We start from the raw sequence: 24,279 nt of genomic DNA on the forward strand, positions 1-24,279 counted from the left end.
CCTCTTTCTCAGAGAGACCTTTTCCATAGCTCTGCTGAGGGGGTGTGGATGTGTGACTCACTCCCTTGGCCACAGCTGACTGAACCTAGAAGAGACTAGACTCAGGCTAAGTCAATTGGATTCTTGGTTCTCTGAATCTGAAGTCACGACGGAGCAACTCTAGGCCATCCCTGGTGAGCACTTGAATGAAGAAGACACACATACTTTCCTGGAGTGCCACTTTTTCACCGGAGACATATAAAAATAAATAAGAGAGAAAATAAGAGCAATAGAGATGTGTATGTGTGTGTAGGAGAGACAGAGCAGAGACAGAGATGGAGACCGGCTTTGTTCATATTCCTCATCATCTTCCAACTGACCCCTGATTCCAGTCCTATGTGATACCTGACTGCCTTACCTACCCTTCGTGTCTAGAAGGTTTCCTGATATGCTCCCAGTAAATCCCTCTTCCCCAACCCCCGCTTTTTTTTCTTAAACTTGAATGGCTTTCCGCTCCTTGCAACCATATTTTCCCCTAAATGAGGGAGAGTGAATAAATTAGTAAATAAATGGTCTGGATTCTCAAAAAGAACAAAAAAGAGATTTCACAGGGGAAAGTTGCTGGGAGAGGCAGAAATCAGGAAGTCTGGGATCCAAGAGAGGAAGACCTGATTTTGAGACACAAGACATGGAACAATCCAAAAGATAAAGCCTGCATAGTGTGATCATCCCAGTGAGGTAGAATCCAACTGAGGAGGAAGCTGAGAGGTGCCTATTGAGGGTCTCCTGGGCTAGGAAGCCAGCAAGGTACTCTGAAATTCCTGTAGAGGCAAGGACAGGAAGGAGTTCTAAATGGATTAATGAGACCATCCTCATTGAAGTCCAATAACCCAAAGTCAAGAGCTGCCCTGATCCTGAAGCTCTGCTCTTGTAGATCTAGGGAATTTGGCAAAGTCACAGCCACTGAAAGGATCTGCCAGGCCTTTAATGAGCATCCTGAGAGATAACCTCCCTCATTCCTCTGCCACCTGTGGTTTTAATTTTCCAGCCAGTCCTGGAGTTGCTTCCTCCCATCGTTCTGGATGGGTTTCCAAGACAGGAGAGCTCCTTTGGCATTCTCCTCTGCTCATTTACTTGACAAAAATGTGTTTGCTACCTCCTGCTGGCCCTCCCTCCTCACCTGTTCCTTGTTTCCTTCTTCATTTTTGCTCTCTGTCCTTTCTGGGTACCTCTTTGACAGCATTGTTAAGATACTGTCAGGCAATACACTGCTTCTTCCACTCTATCTTACAGCTTCCATTTCAGCACCAGATTCCTTGGTTTTCAAGCAAGTTTGTTATTTTTCCCTTCATGACAACGGAAAGAGCACAATTTTAGAGCTAAGCATACCTGAGATCAAATCCCAGCTCTATCAGTGAGGCCTCAGGCAAGCCACTCAATCTCTCTATGACATGTTCCTCCTCCATAAAATAGAGATGTCATGTGTCTTTCAGGACTGTTGAACTCACACACATTGAAAGAAACTAGCAAATTCTTGGCAAATAGAAGATGCTCAAAAATGCTTACTTCCCCTCCCCTTTTGTCAGACATGGACAAAAACCACCATAAAGTCAGTGAAAGTGTAAAAAAATTATAGATATATAAAATAGGTTTTATTTCCGAGTTGTCTATTTCCTTACAAGACTGACCCTTATTTACTAAATGTCTACTTCTAAAAGAATTCAAGGGATTTTAAGATTCATGATTACTAATCCATAATTGGAAGAATACATTTTTAAAAAAATATCATTGATAATTCATTCTTTCCCACGCAATGATGAATCATGTTTTAGTTTTTATATCATCATTTTTACAAAAATACATGCATTTTGATCATCACTTCACAAAGTGAAGGCAAAGTATGACATGCAAAATGATGATATAGTAACCGTCCACTTAGCTCCGTTTCTCGACCTTGTATCCGTTGGTATTCTGAGCCAGTTGTCAGGGGCTGTCCTGTGCACTGAAGGATGTTTAGCAGCATCCCGGCCTCACTCGCTAAATGCCAATAGCAACGGTCCCCCAAGTTGTAACAGTTAAAAATGTCTTCAGACACTGCCAAGTGTCCCCTGTGGAAAACTGAGCATAATTGAGAACTACTAAGTTAACTCGACCAACATACAGTGCAAAACCAGTGAGCTCACGCTCAGCCATGGGCTTGTGAGAGGAGAGGTAGCTGCCTCAGTCTTAACTTCTCACCAGACCTTTCCTACTAAAAAACAAAATGGCTGCACATCGCTTCCAAGACACAATCAAGCACTGGCTTCACAGAGAAACAGAAGAAATTGCACGTGCCAGAATTCGGCTGTCAGACTGCCCCAGCTTTCTTGGCTGCATGCCCACGCTCTGCCTAAAAACCTACTTCTCAGACTTTTGAAATGCTTTCCACAGATTTCAGAACCTGACCTTCACAGCAGCTTTATCTGTGTGTGTCTGTGAAATAGATTTACAATTTTCTATATTCCTGCGAAGTCAAACCACTTATTGAGTACAAATGCCAACTGGGGTTGGTGGGAATTTGCACACAGATGTCAGTGGACTCTGAAACAGGAACACAAGAGCTCCACCTGCAACTAATTACGGAAACTGAAATTATGTTCTGGCCAGAAGAGGCCACGTTGAGAACCCACCCCATCTGCTTTGGCCCATAAAATCACTCTGTTACTTTTCTACTGTCAACATAGACTTGTTTCTTAAAATTCTCTGAGGATGCTGTCGATAGGGAACAACAGTGAATATTTTGGGGGTGACAACACCCTTTGCCTTTCCCTCTTGCAGCTTGGTTTCAATAAGTACCCTTGGCACAAGTGAGACTAAAATCTAAAATATTCACTGAAAGACTCTGAAATGGTTTTTTTTTTTTTTTTTTGGTTGCTTATGTGCTGCTGCAATCTCATCACCAAAATAAAGTGATCCAGAGAGATAAATGGAAGATGGAAATCATTTAGGTCTCCCAAGGTCCAGCACACAACAATGTTTATTTTCCTACTATTAGCCAAGTCTTTCAGAAGAAAACCTGAGAATAAAAATCTGTAAGGCCACTAATGTGGTACACATGGCTGATTCTAGGACTGACTTCAAGAGATTACTGAGGCCAAAACAAGCTGGCATCTGTGACAAAGATGTATAGTTCACTTCAAGTCATTCTCCTACCTTCTAGCAAACAAAGAAACCAACTGCTGGCTCTGTGCCATCTCATCTATCTTCAGAACCAAAAGAAGTTTTCACTCATCTATGAAAGGCATTTAAAATTGTAGCTTACATCTAAGTAAGTCATCCCCTAAGTCTGGACCAAACTTTTTCCAGCTCTCTGGAAAAGATGACAAAAGCTACAGTTCTCTAAAGAGCTAACTAAGGAAGACTGTTTCAAGATGAGGAAGATGGACTCTTTTCCTGTCCTTGTGAGATTCAGCATGCCAAGGCATGTTGTAGTGCTAAACCATGTTATCCAGTTCTAAATCCGTGTGCCTATGTAACATTAGGGAAAACACACACAAACACTCACATTTCAACTCGGAATTAAAATGAAACACCTTACACACAGACGGAACATATGATTGACTTCTTAAGTTCTCAGGCATGACTGATAAGCCCTTAAAACATTTGGAGAGCAGAAGTGACTAAGGACAGCTCAAGTCAATGCAGTTGACATCTGTTTTTGTCCTGGAACATCTGGTCACCCTTCATCCCAGTTTGTTTGTTTGTTTGTTTATTTATTTATTTATTTATTTATTTATTTATTTATTTATTTATTTTGGAGACAGAGTCTTGCTCTATCTCTCAGGCTGGAGTGCAGTGGTTCAATCTCGGCTCACTGCAACCTCCGCCTCCTGGGTTCAAACGATTCTACTGCCTCAGCTTCCCAAGTAGCTGGGACTACAGGCGCATGCCAACACACCTGGCTAATTTTTTGTATTTTTAGTAGAGACGGGGTTTCACAGTGTTAGCCAGGATGGTCTTGATCTCCTGACCTCGTGATCCACCCACCACGGCCAGTTTCTTTAAAGAACTGCTCCTCTCTCAGCACCTACAGTTCTAATAGGGTCACCAATCACACAGCAACCTCTTCTCACACGCCTGCCCCACCATCCCCCCACAACGCACACACACATACACACTCGCCAAGCCCTGGAAGGGAGAATATGATCAAGGCAGGATCAGAGTCCCTCCATGAACTTTCCAAGTGGGAAGTGAAGATGTAAGGCTCTCTTGACCTTTCAACTGTGACCCTCGGGTACTGGTAGCAAAGATTGCCCACCACACAAAGGGAAAAATGAGGCTCACACATAGATAGAGGCAGATATTGAGACCCAGAGATGAAGCAATCAATGGTGAGAGACGAAGTCCTGCTACAGTTTAAGGCCCTGGATCCAGGAACCTCAAGCTCCACACCTGAGCCTGTTCGCAATTTTGTTGCAAGAACTAATAAATTTCCCCTGCTTTTTTTTCTTGACTTATGCAGGCTTTGAGCAGCATTTGTGTCACTACTTCGGAGTCTTGCCCAAATTAATCAGCAAGGTTTCTTCATTTGAATGTGTAAGGTGCCTTAAGATTTCCTTGAACCTCTCTGAAGCCATGGCCTGTTGGGGTGGGAGGAGGTTATCATGACTGGCAATTACTATAAATAACGTTATCAATTAATGGTTTCTGATGTTTTATCAGTTGGTGAGCTGCAAGTAATAGAATGCCCATACAACAGTGACTTAAACAATTCTGGGTTTATTTTCTCACACGACTAGACATCTAGAGGCAGATCATTACGCTGTTGGTGCAATTGCTCAGAGATGGCAGCTCACACATCTCTGGACTTATCTGTTCCTTTCTCTCTTTGGCCTTTCTTTCATGGTTATAATGTAGCTCCATCCATCACATCAACCCTCAAGACAGAAAGCAGTTGGAGAGGAGCATTGCTGGTGGCATTTGTTCCTTTATCAGGAAAGAAAAACCTTTCTCCGAATCTCCCAGATTATTTCCACTTGGGTTTCATCGGCCAGATACTTGAGGAAGAGGAGGAGGAACCTGAGCTGAGCCAGGATTTCTCAGATGTATACTAGTGGAAAGAAAGGAGCATGAGAAAGGTAAGGATAAGACAGGTCTGAGGAGTGAGTACATCTGAGTCCCTGGCACCATCACGGCACTTTGGAAGGCCCAGCCACGGAAAGAAACCCACCCACCTTCACAGGTCTCCTTTAAGGTCTCACTTCCAGAGATGCTCCTGAGGCAGAGCAGGCTTTCCCAACGTGTGGCCTTGTACCCTTATTTTCTAGGAATATTTATCATTTGTAACAGATGGGACTGTTGTTAAATGTATGTATGTATATTCACTCCACTCCCCATCTGCCTTGGCAGGGAGTAAATTTCCTCCACATGACTAACTTTGGGCTTGGTTACATCACATGCTTTAGCCAACAGAATGTTGGTGAAAATGAGGAAAACCAAGGCTTTTAACATGTTTGTGGGGTTTGGTTGTACATTTGGCATCGGTGATCCACCATGAGAAGATGAAGCCCTGAATAGCTGCTGTTCCAAGGAGAATGTGGAGACATGGAGCACACCTAAACCCAACCTCCAAGTCTAGCCTAAGTTATAGCCAACCTGCAGATATGTGAGAGAGAGATAAATGCTTGTCTTTTCAAGCCACAGGTTTTGAGATGGCTTGTTACATAGCACTATTGCAGCAGTAGCTGCCTAATGTGTAGGTACTTAGTTTACGTTTTCGCCAGGTGCAGTGGCTCATGCCTGTAATCCCAGCACTTTGGGAGGCTGAGGCAGATGGACTGCTTGACCGCAGGAGTTCAAGACCAGCTTGGGAAACATGGCAAAACCTCATCTCTACAAAAAAGAAAAATTCGCTGGCTGTGATGGTGCCCACCCGTGGTCCTGGTGCTACTCGGGGGCTAAGGCAGGAGGATCGCTTAAGCCCAAGGAGGTCAAGTTTGCAGTGAGCTGTGATCATACCACTGCACTCCAGCCTGGGCCACACAGCGAGACCCTGTCTCCAAAAAAAAAAAGTTTCACAGTGGAATAAGATTAGAAAATTGGCAAGTTAAACAACTTAATACATATTTTTGTCTTTCAAGTTTTTTGTTTGTTTTATAGAGGCAGGGTCTTGCTATAGCTCCAGCTTGTCTCAAACTCTTGGACACAAACAATCTTCCTGCCTTGGGCTCCCAAAGTTACGATTATAAGTGTAAGTCACTGCACCCAGCCTGGTAAATATTTTTAACTGAAAGACAGCATTTCATGTGGTGATATGTCATATTAGTCTGCATATGTTACAGGTTGAATTGTGTATCCTCACCCAAGAAAAAAATACCAGCACCTCAGAATGTAACCTTCTTTGGAAATAGGGTCTTTACGGAGGTAATAAATGAAGCCATCAGGGTAGACTCTAATCCAATGTGACTGGTGTCCTTATGAAAATGATAAATTTGGATGCAGACACAGGCACCCATAGAGGGCAGATGATGTGAGGACACACAGGGAGAAGGTGATCAAGCACTAGCCAAGGAGAGAGGCCTGGAACAGACCCTTCCCACACAGTCCTCAGAGAGCCAACCTGCCAACACCTTGATCTTGGACTTCTTCCCTCCAGAACTCTGAGACAGTAAATGTCTGCTGTTCACCTCACTCAGACTCCAACATATCTTTTTGTGGGGGATGTACAGTTCAACCCCCACAAAACATATGCATTATGAATTTACAGGATAAGCATAGCCAATATGTCATACGTTATGTTGGACTGACAAGAAAATCCCTTTTGAAAAGTGTTATTACCCTGCACACACTTTGGAAATACTGGCTTTGAAGGATCCATGATTTCTTAGACTTACAGTGGTAGAAAGAAAGGAGCCTGGAAGAAGGTAAGGGATAAGACAAGTCTGAGGAGTGAGTACATCTGAGTTCCACCTGCAAACCTGATGAAATTCTATCACTCACTTCCAATTGACACAACTCATCATATCTGGACACTCATAATGAAGTTAGTATTTTAGAACATAGTTGAATGACCCCTGTTGAAATTCCCCTGCAAGCTGGCAGCACTTTTGGAGGTTGAGGTGGGCGGATCACCTGAGGTCAGGAGTTCGCGACTAGCCTGGCCAACATGGTAGAATACCATCTCTGCTAAAAATAAAGAAATCAGCTGCGCATGCTGGCACACACCTGAAGTCTCAGCTACACAGGAGGCTGAGGCAGGAGAATTCCCTGAACCCAGGAGATGGAGGTTGCAGTGAACTGAAATTGTACCACTACACTCCAGCCTGGGTAGCAGAGCGAGACTCAGACTCAAAAAAAAAAGAAAAGAAATAGCCCTGCAGTTATACAAATAAAAGAAAAACAATAATAATAAAGGAAACACAGAAATGTGATCCCTCTCAATCTTTTCAAATTTCATGTTCAAAATAAGAATCAATAAATCCTATGTTGAAACTGGATGAAAAACTCATCAAAAACTCATATTAATATTGATTTAGAGTAGATTCCTTCCTATTGCATTAAGCCAGAAATAGAAATGATCACATAACCACTGCTTAAAAGCTGTAACATTCCCCAGACAGGTTTACTTACACTTCTTGGGTTACATTTCCCAATGACCTTGTCCCACTTCTGCACATGCAAGATGGGTAAATATTAGATCTAGTACAATCTCCTAGTGTGTGATGCTATTTATATTCCTGCAGAGCCTTGGCTAGCCATACACAACCTAGGAAAATGTCTAAAAATTGCTTTACATATGCCTAATTTGGAAGAAATACATTAGAAATACAAAGTTAATAACTGCACAGAATACCAAGGGAATATGAAAAATCAATAACACTTATGTACCAAACCACAAGATAGAAGTTTTTATGAACTTTCAGAAAATGCATTCACCCCTGTTTTCTCTCTTTGATTTCCATCACACAATAAAGATGTAAAAAATAAAAAAGACAAACCCATATTCTTTTAGAGAAAATAGGTTCATTTTACTTCCCCACTGTTGTATCTACCCTTTCATCAGCCCTGCCCACCAAAACACCTATCCCAACCCCACAGGCCACTACAAATAATAAAGGGCTTCCTCGTGTAGCAGCAGAATATCCATATTCAATACTTTCTCCTAACCTCTCCCTTGATAGTTCTACAGGTAGGATGTGGAGAGCATGGCCTGTGGTTTCATGCCATTCCAAAGAATTTTCTGTCCATAATCCCTTGTCCCATTCTCCTCTGATGTAAGAAAACATATCTTGAAGCAAAAGCACAAGTGACAGCACCAAGATGACACTGCATCCATGCACTCTGGTTTATACTAACAAGCACATGATTCTAAATTTCAGTGCTGCAACTCTTAGCAGTAAAGCAACTGTCGCTGTATTCATGTAAAACTGCATGGCTGAGAAGTGAGGCCTTGGAGGGAAGTGGGTGGAGGAGAAGTGGGAATGGAGGAAGGGATGGCATATCCATGCAAGAACTGAGTATCAACCCTTTGCACGTAAGAAATTTGGTCACAGCCACCTACCCATTAGCCCCAAGATTCCAAACAGTCCTGCACTTCCTGTAACACAGAGAGGGAGTTCAGCATCCTCCCTTAGATCTGGAGTTGGGTTGAACTCCCTTAGACAGAACCATGAGGACTTCGAAATCTACTGCAAATAAACTAACAAGCAGGAGCCCTTGACAACACTGCACATAAGAAGGAAAGGCCTGTGGTAGTTAGCATTACATTTATAAAACTATGAACTTCCTATACAAGAGTACTTAAGTCTCCTCACCTCTGCCCTATAATGGACCTGCTTCCAATTTCTCACACAGAACAGTTCAAATTGTTTTAGATCATCAGAACTTAGGTTAGTGAAATTCTAAATATCTAAATACCCCTGAAAGAATTATCTTGGTAGATGCAACCTCTGATTATTGTGGATAAGAAACAATAATCAAATGTCCCTTATCTCTTTTGTATTTCTTTCTTCCATATAGAAAAATTTTCCATGACTTTTCCTCTAAAAGGAAATTAAGTTATGGTAAATGGTGAAAACCCTAAACAGCTCAAAAACCATCTCTAGGAAAAAGAAATAAATTCTTAGTTAAGAATAAAAATTCTGGCCAGGTGCAGTTGCTCACATCTGTAATCATGCCACTCCAAAGAGTTAGATATCCATAATCACTTGCCCCACCCTCCTCCATTTTAAGAAAACATATCATGAAGCAAAAGTCCAAGTGACAACACCAAGATAACACTGCACTTTGGGAGGCTGAGGTGGGAGGATCACTTGAGCCGAGGAGTTCAGGCCCAGCCTTCATCTCTATAAAAAACTACAAAAATTAGCCTGGCATGGTGATGCACACCTGTAGTCCCAACTACTAAGAAAGCTGAGGTGGTAGGAGCAACTGAGCCCAGGAGATCAAGGCTGCAGTGAGCCAGGGTCACACCACTGCACTCCAGTCTATGTGACAGAGTCAGACCCTGTCTCAAAATAATAATAATAATAAATCACATTCTTAATGATCTTATCAAAACCAGTAATTTTTCCATCTAGCATGTATGAAGTAGGATCTTCCTATAATACTAAATCACAGCTCAGTGATCTTTTAAGGAGGTAGCGAACATAAAGTTAAGATCTTAGACTTTGGCATGAAATAAACCAATGCCTTAAAACCCAGCTCTGCTGCTTACCAACTGTGTGAAGTTGGACAAGTTGCTTATTCTCTCTATATATATGCTTCATCTGTAAAATAAGGAAAGTTCTAGTACCCACCTCAGATGACGGATGGAATCACTAAATAAGATAATGTACACAGTGCACTAAGCACAATGCCTAGCACACAGTAGGCCCTCAACAGGTATCTGCTGGTACCACTAGCAGCATAATAGAAACAACAGCAATAGCAGACGTTAGATTGTTCCCCAAACTTTATTTCGCTTAGATCCACTTTGGACAAATATAAAAACCCCACTGGTAGTTATCCACCATATATCTGTCTCTCCTCCCTTTCCTGGACAGAAGAGAGGACTCCACCTCCTGTCCCCCTCAATTATGTCACTTTCAGTTCAAAGAATTAAAGAAACAATGTGCCACCTCCAGTCACTCTCTTCCCCTGCTGTAGCAACCCTTGAAGCCACACATTGAGATACAGAAATTCTGGATCCTGAGTCACTTCATGGAAAAGACCTGTCCTACAGAGTCACTTGACCTGCTTTATACTTTAGACAAATAAGAAATAAATCTCTAATATGTTAATCCACTGAGATTTGAAGTTTGTTGGTTACTGCAGCAAAACGTACCCTATCCTGACCAACGGGTACTCCTATACTTCTAAAAGGGATCCTAATATACTTCCAAAAAGGGAATACAGTTTTTTTTAATAACTTGCTTTTTGTCAATCTTTATATTTTTTACTTTGTAACACATCATATTTTAAGTAAACTTTTCAAAATCTCCATCCTTCTTCCTCATTTTATATTTTTTAATCTAAAAGAGAAAATTACATTTTACTTGTATTAAATATACAGATTAATACCAGAGCTTTCACTGAGTCATATGTCACACAGTCACATTTCACCTACAATACCCAAGGTATCCTGTGATCACAGTACAGACCAGAACAGGGAAGGGATAATGGAAGTGCCTCAAGCATTCACACACTCCTGACATATGGCAACGTGAGACAGTTAAGTGGAATTATGAATATCACCTACTCTAAACTGAACTAACACTCATGAAATGGACAAGTGGTTCAAAATGTTTTAAATAAAAGTGAAAAAGGTTTTATATGTCACTAAAGTGTATCTCTATGTATTATTCTGCTCTATCTCATCCACATTTAACTCTTTGTGAATGTCATAGAAGACAGATCATATGTTGGCAGCATAATGCATCCTGTAATTTATAATTAAATATATGTGCATAATTGGGGTCAGTGCTCAAAGATAAATTTAATGAAAGAAGCATGAGATAAGTCACTTTGGAGCTAACAGTTGAGAGAAGAGCTTTCATACTTTTTGTCCCTACTTGCACCATTCCTAAACTGCTTTAACAATTTTCAAAAAAATCTAAAATGAAGAGAAAACCAGTACAAAACTGGGGGAAAATGTACACTGTAGAAACAGGTTCATCAAGACTTCATGAACCAGCAAAACCAGAAAGAAACAAAAATGATACTGAAGAGCATCATTTCAGAGTAAAAACAAAGCTTTCAGTTCCAACTATAAAGTCACATTTCTCCATCTGAAAACCAGCCTTGGCTCTGTCAGATAATCAAAAGGATAAAGTGATTGTTTTCTACACATAGAAGGAAAACAAAAGACAGATTTTCATATAGATCACAAATGCTTCTACAGGTGCTTAAACTCCAAAGAAGTGGTAGCCAAGGAAACAGGAGGATTAGCAGATAACTCCAAGCAAGGCAGAGCACTTCATTAGACCAACATGAAGGCCAGTTATTGGAAAATCACTGGTTCAGTCAACTTAGAGTTGTCTCAATTTCCTTCAGAAAGTTAAATAATATCTGGGAGTTTTTGAGCCATGTGGTATCACACTCATTAGGCCCCAGCTCTTAACACTTCTATAAGCATGAGTAACAGGCGAAGCTGGGGCCAGGCATGCAATCCCAGAACTCTGGGATTTCTCCTTGAAGCCAGGAGTTCAAGACCAGCCTTGGTAAAATAGCAAGACCTTGTCTCTACAAAAAAAAAAAAAAAAATGGTTTTAACTGTCAGACTGTAGTGTGCCTGTAGTCCCAGCTACTCAGAAGCCTGAGGTGTGGAGGAACATTCGAGCCCAGGAGGTCAAGGCTGCAGTGAGCTATGATTATGTCACTACACTCTAGCCTAAGCAAAGAGCAAGACCCCATCTCAATGAAAAAAAGAGAGAGAGAGAGAGAGGAGAGATGAAGCTGGAATTTAATAAACCCAGGTATGTCTGATTCCAAAGCTCTTATAAAAATAGCAGCATTCTAGGAAATAGAGTAAGCATTTAAAAAGAAAATAGCAGCAAATAAAACAGGCCTCACAGAATAGGTAGGATTTGAAAATAAAGGCTGGCTGGAATTGAACAGAAGGTGGCAGGAAACAGGGGTGCTGAGAAGGCCACCAGTGGAAGGGAGCAGCAAGAGCAAGGGCATGCAGTGCAAACCTTGGGTGTGTGCAGGAATTACCAAGCAGTGGTGCAGAAAGCACAGATGTGGAGGGAGGGGGCACAAGAAAAGGCTGGAAAGGTTGGCCCAGGCCTTCTAGTAGAAGTGCTATGGGTTCAGTCAAGAAGGTAGACTGTATCCCGGAGGCAATGAGTAAACACTGAGGGCTTTAAAACAGGAAAATAGCATAAATGCAGGTAGATACCGGGAACCTGTTCTTCCTGTAGCATGAAAGATGGATCAAAGAAAAGTATGAAGGTGACTTGCACATAGTAGATAGTTAATTAATGCTGCATGTATGAAGGCAAAACACCAAGTTAAACTTCATTGTATATCTCTAATATAACAACCCATTTTATGGAATCCCATTTCATATTGTTCTATTTGCTACTTAGATAACAAATTTCACTCATTCTAGAAGGAAATAACGGTGCTGGTGCTTCAAAATAAAAATTGATTCACCAGTCAAATGTGGCCCTCTAAATGTTCCTGTTAAAGTGTTTATTCTTGCAGAAATTAACATTTTCTTCTTCTGTTCAAAAGGAGGCACATCTAAACAGCTGTTGCAACTGCTGAAAAAGAAAACAAAGTTAACCAAGTACAAAAGTTAGGCAATGAGGAGTGATTCTCCCCACCCCCCTTCTACCCTTCTGCAACCACGTGAAAAGGTTATTGGAAAATAAGGAAATCACAAGCTGTAACAGTATATTTCCTATGCTCTCTCATAGTGTCCAAGTCAAACACACACTAAGCCATAAACTTCTTGATGCCAAATTTTCTTCTGCACAGTTCGTGGTACCTGCAAAGCATCAACTGCTCAGTGAGAAGTCAAGGCTGAAAAATACTGACATGAGTCATGACCTACCTGATTTTCTTCATGGGAAACCCTCATCTGCTCCTTGAGGACAGACATCCGTGCTGCCTCTTCTTTCCTCAAGACTCTCTCCTTCTTAAGCTCAGGACTCCAGAATGTCTTAATACTGTTCATGGAAGATCCCAACTTGCTGTCCTTGATGTCGAGCTCTTTCCGGAGGAGGTCATTCTCTCTCTGCAGTTCCTTCAGCTGGGCCTGAAGATCTAACATTGTGCTGTCTCTTACCTGCCTCAACATGGAGGGGACCTGGTGGTGATGATGATGGGATGAGCCAGTCAGACCACCATGTTGATCTGTGTATGAAAGGACATCTGTGTGGGAAAGTCCAGCAGAAGCAATATTGGGACTACTCCCCATGGCTGTGACACGGCCTCCATATACAGCTCGATTTGTAGCCCTTCCCAGAGTCATGGTGCCCTTTGGGTAAGTTGTTGAAGCCACCCCTTCATGATCACTCAGATACATGGGTCCAGACGTAGCATAGGCTGCATTGAGGGACTGGATATTCTCCATAGACAGAGTCTTGCCTGTTCCTCCACCTCCCCCACTACTTGTTCTTCGGTGGCCCAAACGAGGAGACCTTGGCAAACGAGGTGATCTGGAAGGACTACCTTCCAGATTGGTGATTGTTCTTGCACTTCCATACATTTTTCTTCTATTATGAGGTGTTACTAAAGAGAAGAAATGCTATACTAAGTTGGGATTTGAGCTAATATTTCCACGATTGTCCAGAATTTTCACTGCATTCTTTTCACAGTCTGTACCAGAAAATAACTCCACTCAGAGACCTGCAAAGTGAGAAAAAGAATAATTAAAAACAAACTTCTTTACAACTCTAACTGCATTATATTTTTAAATATATACAGATAGATGAACCTATGTAGATAGGTGATTAATAATAGACAGAAAGAGTCACAGCTCTAATGTTCATTTACAAAGAAAAGTGACTCTCAAACTTTACTACTACACATGAAAGTTTTACAAATTCCCTCACCCTGCCCCTAAACAAGATAAAAATTCTCAAAGTGAAAAATAAGGTCTATTCCTTAGGAAAATTAAGCTCTCCATATTAGTTTGTGCTAAGGTTAGAGTTGGAACCTCCAGAAAATTCCCCATGGAAGACCTTAAAATGGTCCCTCCTTCCGGGTATAACCCCCATAGGCATGTGGTTTGAAAGTCACTCTGAGAAGCTGCTGCTTCCTCATGTCAAATATTTGGCATTCATGTTGTTACCTTCGACTTCTATACTCATTACAGACCTCACTAATCCACAACAGTCCTCTTTTCCACTAGGTTTGGAATTTTTCTCAACACAACACTCTAGACGGCTTACCACCAATCAACTGGCATTGACAAATGAATTGAAACCTCCTGGCTATCCTGAAGCTAGAAGAAAGAGAGGTAGGTCAACCAATGGGATGCCTAAACACATAGCCAGATCCTCAGTGCTATTACCAGAGAAAACAACAGTCCTATCTCTTTCCTCTTTCACACATCTTTCAGGCTGGCCTCTTGAGAATTATTTCCCATTTTGGTTGACCTAAATATTCATATTAACAATTTCATATCTGTACAGAAATGGCACAGGAGAAGAGGTTCTCATCATGATTACTTAAGTATATTAGTGAAGATTTCATGTAACTGGGGCTACAGCGCTGTTAGTATTTCTTCAATTTTAGCATCCATATGGCCTTAATGGGGCTCATTATGGCCTCCTGTTCTTCCTCTTAGGACGTCTTTAGCGTGTTTCTTTTTCTTTAGCTTTACAGCAATCAGAGAATAGATTCGAGAATGGCAAGCTGAGGTTCAAATCTCCATGCTAATACAAACTAGTTGAGTAACCTTAGACAAATTTACCTTGTTATGAGCTTCTACTCTGCAATCAACAAAATGCAGGTAATATCACCTAACTCAGTATTTTAATATAAGATGTTTATAAAATACCTAGTTTGATGCCAAGAAGCAAATAGTCAATAAATAGGTTTTGAAGGTAAGTGTCTCAATGAGATAAGTACATTAATAGCAATATACAGGGGCATCCTTTATTTTCACCTGCCTATCATTCATCCCTTTCCACTCTCCCAAATACACACTTTCTGGTAATACTGTTGCTATTTTCCTTACAGAAATTGTTCCCAACCCCCTACTCACAGTTTATCAGGTTTAGGTAAGGTTGACTCCCTTCACTCCACCATCCTGGATGGTGCAAGGGGTGGGAACATGACCCAAGCCTGCCCAAGCATCATATTCTATCCTCCAGACATGGTATGAGTGATGGGCATGTGACCCACATTGGTCCAACAAGACTCGATACTATAACTCTGGCTGGAACAGCTGGGAAAGACAAACTCTTCTTCAGCTGGAATTCCTTACTTTCAAGATAGAGCTGTAAGTACTACAATGTGGAAAGGGCCTCCCTGAGGGTGAAGACAGTACAAGAGAACAAGGGTTAAACTTCAAAGAGTGTGAAACCAAACCAGATGACATCACTTCATACTCCAGATCCAGCAGTCACAAAAGTTATCATTATCTATCATCTATACATCTCTTTCCAGTTCATTTTAGTTACATATGCCAGGTGACTGATTGCATTAATGGTACCAATTATTTACTCTTGCTTTTTTTTTAATTGTACTTTAGATTCTGGGGTACATGTGCAGATCATGCAGGATTGTTGCATAGGTACATACAAGGCAATGTGGTTTGCTGCCTCCATCTCCCTGTCATCTATATCTGGCATTTCTCCCCATGTTATCCCTCCCCAACCTCCCTACCCCTCACTGTCCCTCCCCTAATCCCCCACAATAGAATTCAGTGTGTGATGCTCCCCTCCCTGTGTCCATGTGTTCTCATTGTTCAACACCCACCTATGAGTGAGAACATGCAGTGTTTGATTTTCTGTTCTTGTGTCAGTTTGCTGAGAATGATGGTTTCCAGATTCATCCATGTCCCTACAAAGGACACGAACTCATCATTTTTTATGGCTGCGTAGTATTCCATGGTGTACATGTGCCACATTTTCCTTGTCAAGTCTATCATAGATCATCGATGGGCATTTGGGTCTCTTCCAGGTCTTTGCTATTGTAAACAGTGCCACAATGAACATACATGTGCACCTGTGTTTATAACAGAATGATTTGTAATCCTTTGGTTATATGCCCAGTAATGGGATTGCTGGGTCAAATGGAATTTCTATTTCTAGGTCCTTGAGGAATCACCACACTGTCTTCCACAATGGTTGAACTAATTTACACTCCCACCAACAGTGTAAAAGTGTTCCTCTTTCTCCACATCCTCTCCAGCATCTGTTGTCTCCAGATTTTTTAATGATCGCCATTCTAATTGGAGTGAGATGGTATCTCAATGTAGTTTTGATTTGCATCTCTGTAATGACCAGTGATGATGAGCATTTTTTCATGTTTGTTGGCCTCATGTATGTCTTCTTTTGTAAAGTGTCTGTTCATATCCTTCGCCCACTTTTGAATGGGCTTGTTTTTTTCTTGTAAATCTGTTTTAGTTCTTTATAGATTCTGGATATTAGCCCTTTGTCAGATGGTTAGATTGCAAAATTTTTTCCCCATTCTGTTGATTGCCAGTTCACTCTAATGATTGTTTCTTTTGCTGTACAGAAGCTCTGGAATTTAATTAAATCCTATTTGTCTATTTGGGCTTTTGTTGCCAATGCTTTTGGTGTTTTAGTCATGAAGTCCTTGACAATGCCTATGTCTTATGTGTGTCCTTGCATGTGAGATGGGTTTCCTGAATACAGCACACCAATGGGTTTTGACTTTTTATCCAATTTGCCAGTCTGTGTCTTTTGATTGGGGCACTTAGCCCATTTACATTTACATTTACACATATTGTTACACATGAATTTGATCCTGCCATTTTGATGCTAGCTGGTTGTTTTGCCTGTTAGTTGAAGCAGTTTCTTCATTGTGTTGATGGTCTTTACCATTTGGTAAGTTTTTGAAGTGGCTGGTACTGGTTCTTCATTTCTATGTTTACTGCTTCTTTCAGGAGCTCTTGTAAGGCAGGCCCGGTGATGACAAAATCTCTCAGCAATTGCTTGTTCATAAAGGATTTTATTTCTCCTTTGCTTATGAAGCTTAGTTTCGCTGGATATAAAATTCTAGGTTGAAAGTTCTTTTCTTTAAGGATGCTGAACATTGGCCCCCACTCTCTTCTGGCTTGTAGGGTTTCTGCCAAGATATCCACTGTGAGTCTGATGGGCTTTCCTTTGTGAGTAACCCAATCTTTCTCTCTGGGTGCCCTTAGCATTTTTTAACTTCATTTCAACCCTGGTGAATCTGATGATTATGTGCCTTCGGGTTGCTCTTCTTAAGGAATATCTTTGTGGTGTTCTCTGTATTTCCTGGACTTGAATGTTGGCCTGCCTTTCTAGGCTGGGGAAGTTCTCCTGGATAATATCCTGAAGAGTGTTTTCCAGCTTGGATTCATTCTCTCCATCACATCCAGGTACACCTACCAAATGTAGATTAGGTCTTTTCACATAATCCCATATTTCTTGGAGGCTTTGTTCATTTCTTTTCACTTTTTTGTCTAATCTTGACTTCTCATTTTATTTCATTGAGTTAATCTTTAATCTCCAATATCCTTTCTTCTGCTTGGTTGATTCAGCTTTTGAAACTTGTGTATGCTTCACAAAGTTCTCTTGTTTTGTTGTTCAGCTCCATCAAGTCATTTATATTTTTCTCTAAGCTGTTTATTCTCATTAGCATTTCATCTCTTTTTCAAGGTTCTTAGTTTCTTTGCATTGGGTTAGAATATGTTCTTTTAACTCAGAGAAGTTTGTTATTACCTACCTTCTGAAGCCTGCTTCTGTCAATTTATCAGACTCATTCTCCATCCAGCTTTGTTCCCTTGCTGGTGAGGAATTGTGATCCCTTGGAGGAGGAGAGGCATTCTGATTTTTGATGTTTCATCCTTTTTGTGCTAGTTTCTTTCCATCTTTGTGGATTTATCTACCTGCGGTCTTTGTAGTTGGTGGCTTTCAAATGCGGTCTCTGAGTGGTTGTCCTTTTTGTTGATGTTGAAGTTATTTCTTTCTGCTTTTTAGTTTTCCTTCTAACCATCAGGCCCCTCTGCTATAGGACTGCTGGAGATCTACTCCAAACTCTGCTTGCCTGGTGATCACCTGTGGTAGGGTGCAGAACAGTAAGGTTTGCTGCTGGTTTCTTCTTCTGTTATCTTCATCCCAGAAGGGTACCCATCAGATGTCAGCCTGAGCGCTCCTTTACAAGGTATCTCTTTGGATATACAGGGGTCAGGGAGCTGCTTGAGGAGAAAATCTGTCCCTTATAGAAGCTCACGTGCTGAGTAGGGAGCTCCATTGCTCCATTCAGAGCTACTGGGCAGGTAAGTTTAAGTCTGCTGTAGTGGAACTCATAAATGCCTTTTTTCCCAGGTGCTCTGTCCTGGGAATGTGGGGCTTTATTTTTAAGTTTCTGACATGCTGCTGCCTTTTTTCAGAGATGCCCTGCCCAACAAGGTGGTAGCCTAGTCACAGTCTGCCAGCAGAAGTGTTACTGAGCTGCTGTGAGCTCCGCCCAGTTGCTGTGTGAACTTCCTTGCGGTTTTGTTTACAGAGGTACAGTTAGACCTGCCTCTGTAACGGTGGTCTGCCTCAGCAATGGTGGACTGCCTTGGTAATGACGGACTGCCTCAGTAAAGGCGGAATGCCTCAGTAATGGCAGACTGCCTCAGTAATGGTGGACTGCCTCAGTAATGGACAATGCCCTTCCCCGCACCGAGCTGAACCATCCTGGGTCCAGCTGTGCTTGCTGCAAAACTCTCAATCCAGAGCATTTCAGATTTCTGGTCTTTGTTGGAGGTGGGACCCACTAAGCCGGATCACATGGCTCCCTGTTTCATTCCCCTTTTTTTCATTTGACTGGGTGGCTCTGTATCCCAGGTGTTCCAGGTGCCTGTTGAAACGGCCACCTGGATTTGTGTGAGTTTTTATGTGGAGACCCACAGTGCTGGCTGAAACAGCCATTCTGGAAACTTGTGGCAAATTTCAGCCCAGGAATCTCCTGGTCTGTGGGCAGTAAAAACTCATCTGGAAATGTGGTGATCACTCACCCTCTGCATTCTTCTCACTGTGAACTGCACTCCGGAGCTGTTTCTATTCGGCCATCTTGGATCTCCCCACTCCTGCTTTTGTATATGTCTTGGCAGTGTTTTCCCAATGTGATGCTAGGTTCAGTCATGTGACTTTATTTGTCCACTTAGGTGATAACAAATGTGAAGTAAGCAGACACTTTAAGAAAAACATATGTTTCCTCTCTTGCTCATGTTCTTCTACCATACCAAATAGAATATTCCCAGTCTAGCCTGACAGAAGACAAAAAATATAAAATAGAACCAAGTTGTCCTAGCCAACAGCCAAGCAGCCCCAAGATGTGTGAGCAAGCTCAGCCAAAGAAAGAAGAACTGCCTAGCTAACCAGCCCACAGGGGCATGAGCGAGCCCAGCTGAGATCAGCTAAACACCACACTTATGCACTTAATAAATGCTTCTTAGTATGTCACTGATGTTTTGTGGTTGGTTGTTTTGCCACATAACAAGAATAATGGATAACTGATGCATTTGTCCATAAATTTCCATTTTGCTACATTCAATTCTGGATGAGACTTCTGTCACTTATAGTGACACATATAGTATGAAAAAATGTTTTTTATAAAGGTTTCACCTTTCTCTAAACAGGTCTTTAAAAATTATATACCTGTTTCTAACTAAAGAACTTGATTTCAAATATTTATGTTGCTCAAGGCCCAATTTTGTTTTTCTTGAAAATACACAAAAATAATTTTGTATTGAAGATTTTTATATGAATAATCTGTAGTGTAAAAAAGAGTGGATCAACTGTTCTAACGTAAGAATTCAGTGACATAAATGATGAGAGAGACAGACGGTGGAAGAGTGGAACAGGCAGTTATATGAATATTTAACAAGACAGAAAGATGTTCATGACATACTGGTGGCAAGGGGAGCACACTACAAAACAATTTTGTGACTTACTCACACTGTTGTAAAACACACACATACACATACAATCACCAGCAGAGAAGGCTGGAATGATATATATCAAAATGTTACCAGTGGTGGGATTCCAAAAGGTTTTCATTTTCTTCTTTTTGTTTATTTGCATACTCTAAATTTTCTATAATTGAAACTGACAGTCCCATAGAGCTGATGTTAATGGTTTATTTGAATAAATATAATAATTTATCCTCCCAGTTTTGAAACTTGAGAAAGTTGCATTTGTCTTATCTGAGATCCTTTCTCAGGAACCCAACCATCAGGACTCCCAGAGAGTGCCAAGGAGCTGAAACTCACCAGATCACTGCATTTGGACAATGAGATGTCAGACCCCTCACCTGTCATAATTGCTTTGGCCACTATCTGCTTCCTGTTGACCAACTCCTCTTCCTTATCCCTCCATAATTTCTGTTTTCCCACTCATGATTACATTTCTTCCCTGCAATATAAACCCTTATGTGAGTCACTCAAGGAGATGGATTTGAAACTGATCTCCCATCTCCTCAGCTGCAGCACCTGATTAAAGCCTTCTTCCCTGGTAATACTTGTCTCCACTTGGCCTTCTATGCAGTGAGCAGCAGAACCTGGACTGAAACACTGGTGTTCTGATAACATAATGATGATATATACTTTTGTAATTAAAAAAAATATTTTCTATGATTCTAACAGTTAACTGAATTTGTTATCTTTCCTCTGCTTAGAATGTAGATACCTAGCTCCTAGCTGGACCAGTACTTATAGAGTTGTCTTCCTAGAAGAAGTGATGTAATCTAACTTGGCCTCCTCTGTCTGCTCCCTTTGTATCTAGAGATATACATTTCTGAAGTCTGTGGCTAGGGTTGAGGTCCATAAAATTTACACCCACATAGATTTAATCCTCAGTGAATTTACCTGCCTACCTGGCCAAGGCTTTGGAAAATTGCAATAACCAACAAACAAAAAGTTAATTTGTTCCCTTTGGAAATACATATACATATATCATATAACATGAAAAGATGTATTATCTTGTTTGAAATAATGTTTCCTTATTTAAAAAGCAATATATGTTGCCACTGGCCCACAGTTTTCTTGGGTTCTCCTTTTCTAGGTTTAATACCAGATTTATGCGAGTATCATAGATAGATTAAGCAGCTTTCCATTTTTCATATGTTCTGGAACAGTTAGCATAATACCAGTCTTTCCTATTCCTGAAATGTTTTGTATATCACACACATAAAAATGAATGGACTTGGCAGGGCATGTTGACTCCTGCTGTAACCCCAGCTACTGAGGAGGCCAAGACAGGAGGATTGCTTGAGGACAGAAGTTCAAGATCAGCCTGGGCAATATAGCAATACTCTGTCTCTAAAAAATATTTTTAAATTAGCCCAGTGTGGTGGTGTGTTACTGTAGTCCTAGCTACTTGGGAAAGAATGAAGCAGGAGGATCACTTGAGCCCAGGAGTTCAAGGCAGCAGTGAGCCATGACTGCACTATACTGCACTACAGCCTGGGTGGTGGAGGGAGAAACCCAGTCTTTTATAAAAAGCAAAAAACACAGAATTGAGCTTGGTTGTTGATTATCTTTTCATTTTTTTTTTACTATGTTTACTGGTTTATTTGGGTTTGCTACCAATTTTGTGCCAATTACCATTCAAATGTCTCTTTATAAACAGTCCATTCCATGTAGATTTTTCAGTCTTATTCGCTTTGCTTTGTATAACTTTTCTTTTAAAAATTTTAAAAGATCTTTGGTTATGTCCTCATCTCATTCCCAATGTTGTTTGTATTTTTTCTATTTTCCTTGATGACAATATAACAAATGTTTCTCTATTTTCTTCGAGTTTCAATGATACAGCTGTTGGGTTTATTGATATATTTTACTGCATCTTATTTTCCATTTCATTGATATCTCTTTATATTTAATAATAATTTCTACTTCCTTTATGTTATTTTTTGCCCTTTTGCATTGAATGTTCATTTCTCTTTAATCGCACTTCCTAATGAATGCATATAAATTATACCCATGGCTGCATATTCCAGGATTGCATGTATAAAACTCTTATTGTCATTTGTAAATACCTTGCTGTTTTTATTTTGAAATTTTTATACCCCAGGAATTATTGAGAAGAATATATTTTAAAATCTAAGTGGATAGAAATTTTGTGATAAAACTTTATAGTTCACATTGTATAGCATTGGGATTATAAAATTTAACTCATATATTGTCCAATCTTTGGTATTTGTCAATACTTTCTAATTTGCTTATTAGCTTTTTCTTAATTGTTAAAACAACTAATAATTATAGAAAATTTAGAAAATACGAATATGCATAAAACAGAAAATGAAAACGCTCTCAATCCTGTCACTCATAGATAACCCCTGTTAACAAGTTAGCATAATACCAGTCTTCTCTATTCCTGAAATGTTTCGTAGAACACACACATAAAACTGAATGGGCTTGGTAGGACATGCTGACTCCTGCTGAAATCCCAGCTAGTCAGGAGGCTGAGGCAGGAGGATTGCTTGATGACAGAAGTTCAAAACCAGCCAGTATGTATTATGTTGCTTCCAATTCCTTTTAAGTGTGTGTGTGTGTGTGTGTGTGTGTGTGTGTGTAGCTTTAGACAAAACCAGACAATATAAAGACTATATAAATCAAATTATATAAAGACTATATAGTCTTGTATTTTCCTTTTTCTCCCTGTTTTATCTTAATGTCATCTCCTTTTTCCACTTAACATAGATGCCACAAAATATTTTTATAAAACATGATTTTTAACAGCCACTATGAGTCTCTGAAGATGGCCATCAAAATTCCTCTCCTTCCTGTACACAGTTGCCTCTAGTTCCATTAGCTCCATCAAGAAATTGATTCTATCTCCCTTCTCCTTGAATCTGAACTGGCCTTGTGACCCACTTAGACCAACAAATACAGCAAAAGTGACACTGTTTCAGGTCTGAGTCTAACCCTAAAGAGGCTTGACAGTTTCTGATTTTGCTCTCTTCACACTCAGCTGCCATGATGCAGGAAGTCTGAGCTATCATGCTAAAATTAGGAGCCACACAGAAAGGCCCTAGAAGATGAAATATCACATAGAGAGAGAGACCACATGAAGGAGAACCAAAGCACTCAGCCAAGAGTCAGCGCAAAGACACCAACAGAGTAAGTAAGGCCGTCTTGGAGCTTGAAGCCCAGCCCAGGCACCATCTGAAATCAGCTGCATGAATAACAACCATCACTATACGTAACAAGACCACCAATCAACCCACTGAATGGTGGGAAGTTTTACAGATTTTTGTTGCACCGCAAAAGAACTGAAACAATCACTTAATGCTTCATTTCATGGCTTTCTAATCATTTATTTAACTAATCACCTACTATAGAACACTTAGGTAATTTATTTTTAAAGTGGAAATATAATAATTAATATTGTAATTGATAAAGCTTTTTTTTTATTATTTTAATTGATAAAGCTTTTCAATGTTCTGTGAGTAGTATTCAGATTCATAAAGCTCTTACTTCCCTAGGATAAATTCTTTTTTTTTTTTTGAGACAGTTTTGCTCTGTTGTCCACACTAAAGTGCAGTGGCACAGTCTCCACTCACAGCAGCAACCTCCGCCTCCCAGCTTCAAGCGGCTCATTTTTTGTATATTTAGTAGAGACGGCATTTTGCCAGGCTGACCTCAAACTCCTAACCTCAAGTGATCTGCATGGCTCAGTCTCTCAAAGTGCTGGATTACAGGCATGAGCCATTGTGCCCAACCTGCCCTAGGATAAATTCTAAAAAAATTATAAAATCGAAATAAAATAGCTGGACACAGTGGTGTGTGCCCATAGTCCCACTGCTTGGCAAGGCTGAGGCAGAAGGAAAGCTTGAGCCCAGGAGTTCAAGGTCAGCCTGGGCAACAAAGTGAGAATGCATCTCTATAAAATTAATGTTAATTTTTTTAAATCAAAACGAAACAATTTATACTCACATCCTTACTCTTGACTATCTTTCCTTCACAGCTTCTACTCTACTCTCAACATATCCCAGAAGCTACCATCTCCTCTTGAGGTCACAAAAAAAAAAAGATCTGAAATACCAAACTCAGGATTTTAGCACTACATATTCAGTAAATACACCTTAAGAAGTATTTATTTATTTATTTTTGAGACAGAGTATCACTCTTGTCACCAGGTTGGAGTGCTGTGGTACCATCTAGGCTCACTGCAACCTCTGCCT

The 24,279-nt window shown here is 40.5% G+C and overlaps 1 protein-coding gene across 50 annotated transcripts in view; it reads right to left on the minus strand.

The window, feature by feature from the left end:
- Positions 1–24,279, minus strand: part of ERC2 (ELKS/RAB6-interacting/CAST family member 2) — a 973,896-nt gene that overhangs the window by 924,351 nt on the left and 25,266 nt on the right. For all 50 annotated transcript variants that reach the window (XR_013527394.1, XR_013527393.1, XR_013527389.1 and 47 more), the window contains exon 2: positions 12,998–13,794. Coding sequence is in view for 29 of the 50 variants with exons in the window: in XM_035274352.3 (XP_035130243.1) it covers positions 12,998–13,654 (657 nt within the window). In the remaining 21 variants the exon portion in view is untranslated. The remainder of the gene's footprint in view (positions 1–12,997; positions 13,795–24,279) is intronic.

Source organism: Callithrix jacchus, chromosome 15, assembly GCF_049354715.1.
Source record: "Callithrix jacchus isolate 240 chromosome 15, calJac240_pri, whole genome shotgun sequence".
Lineage (NCBI taxonomy): Eukaryota > Metazoa > Chordata > Mammalia > Primates > Cebidae > Callithrix > Callithrix jacchus.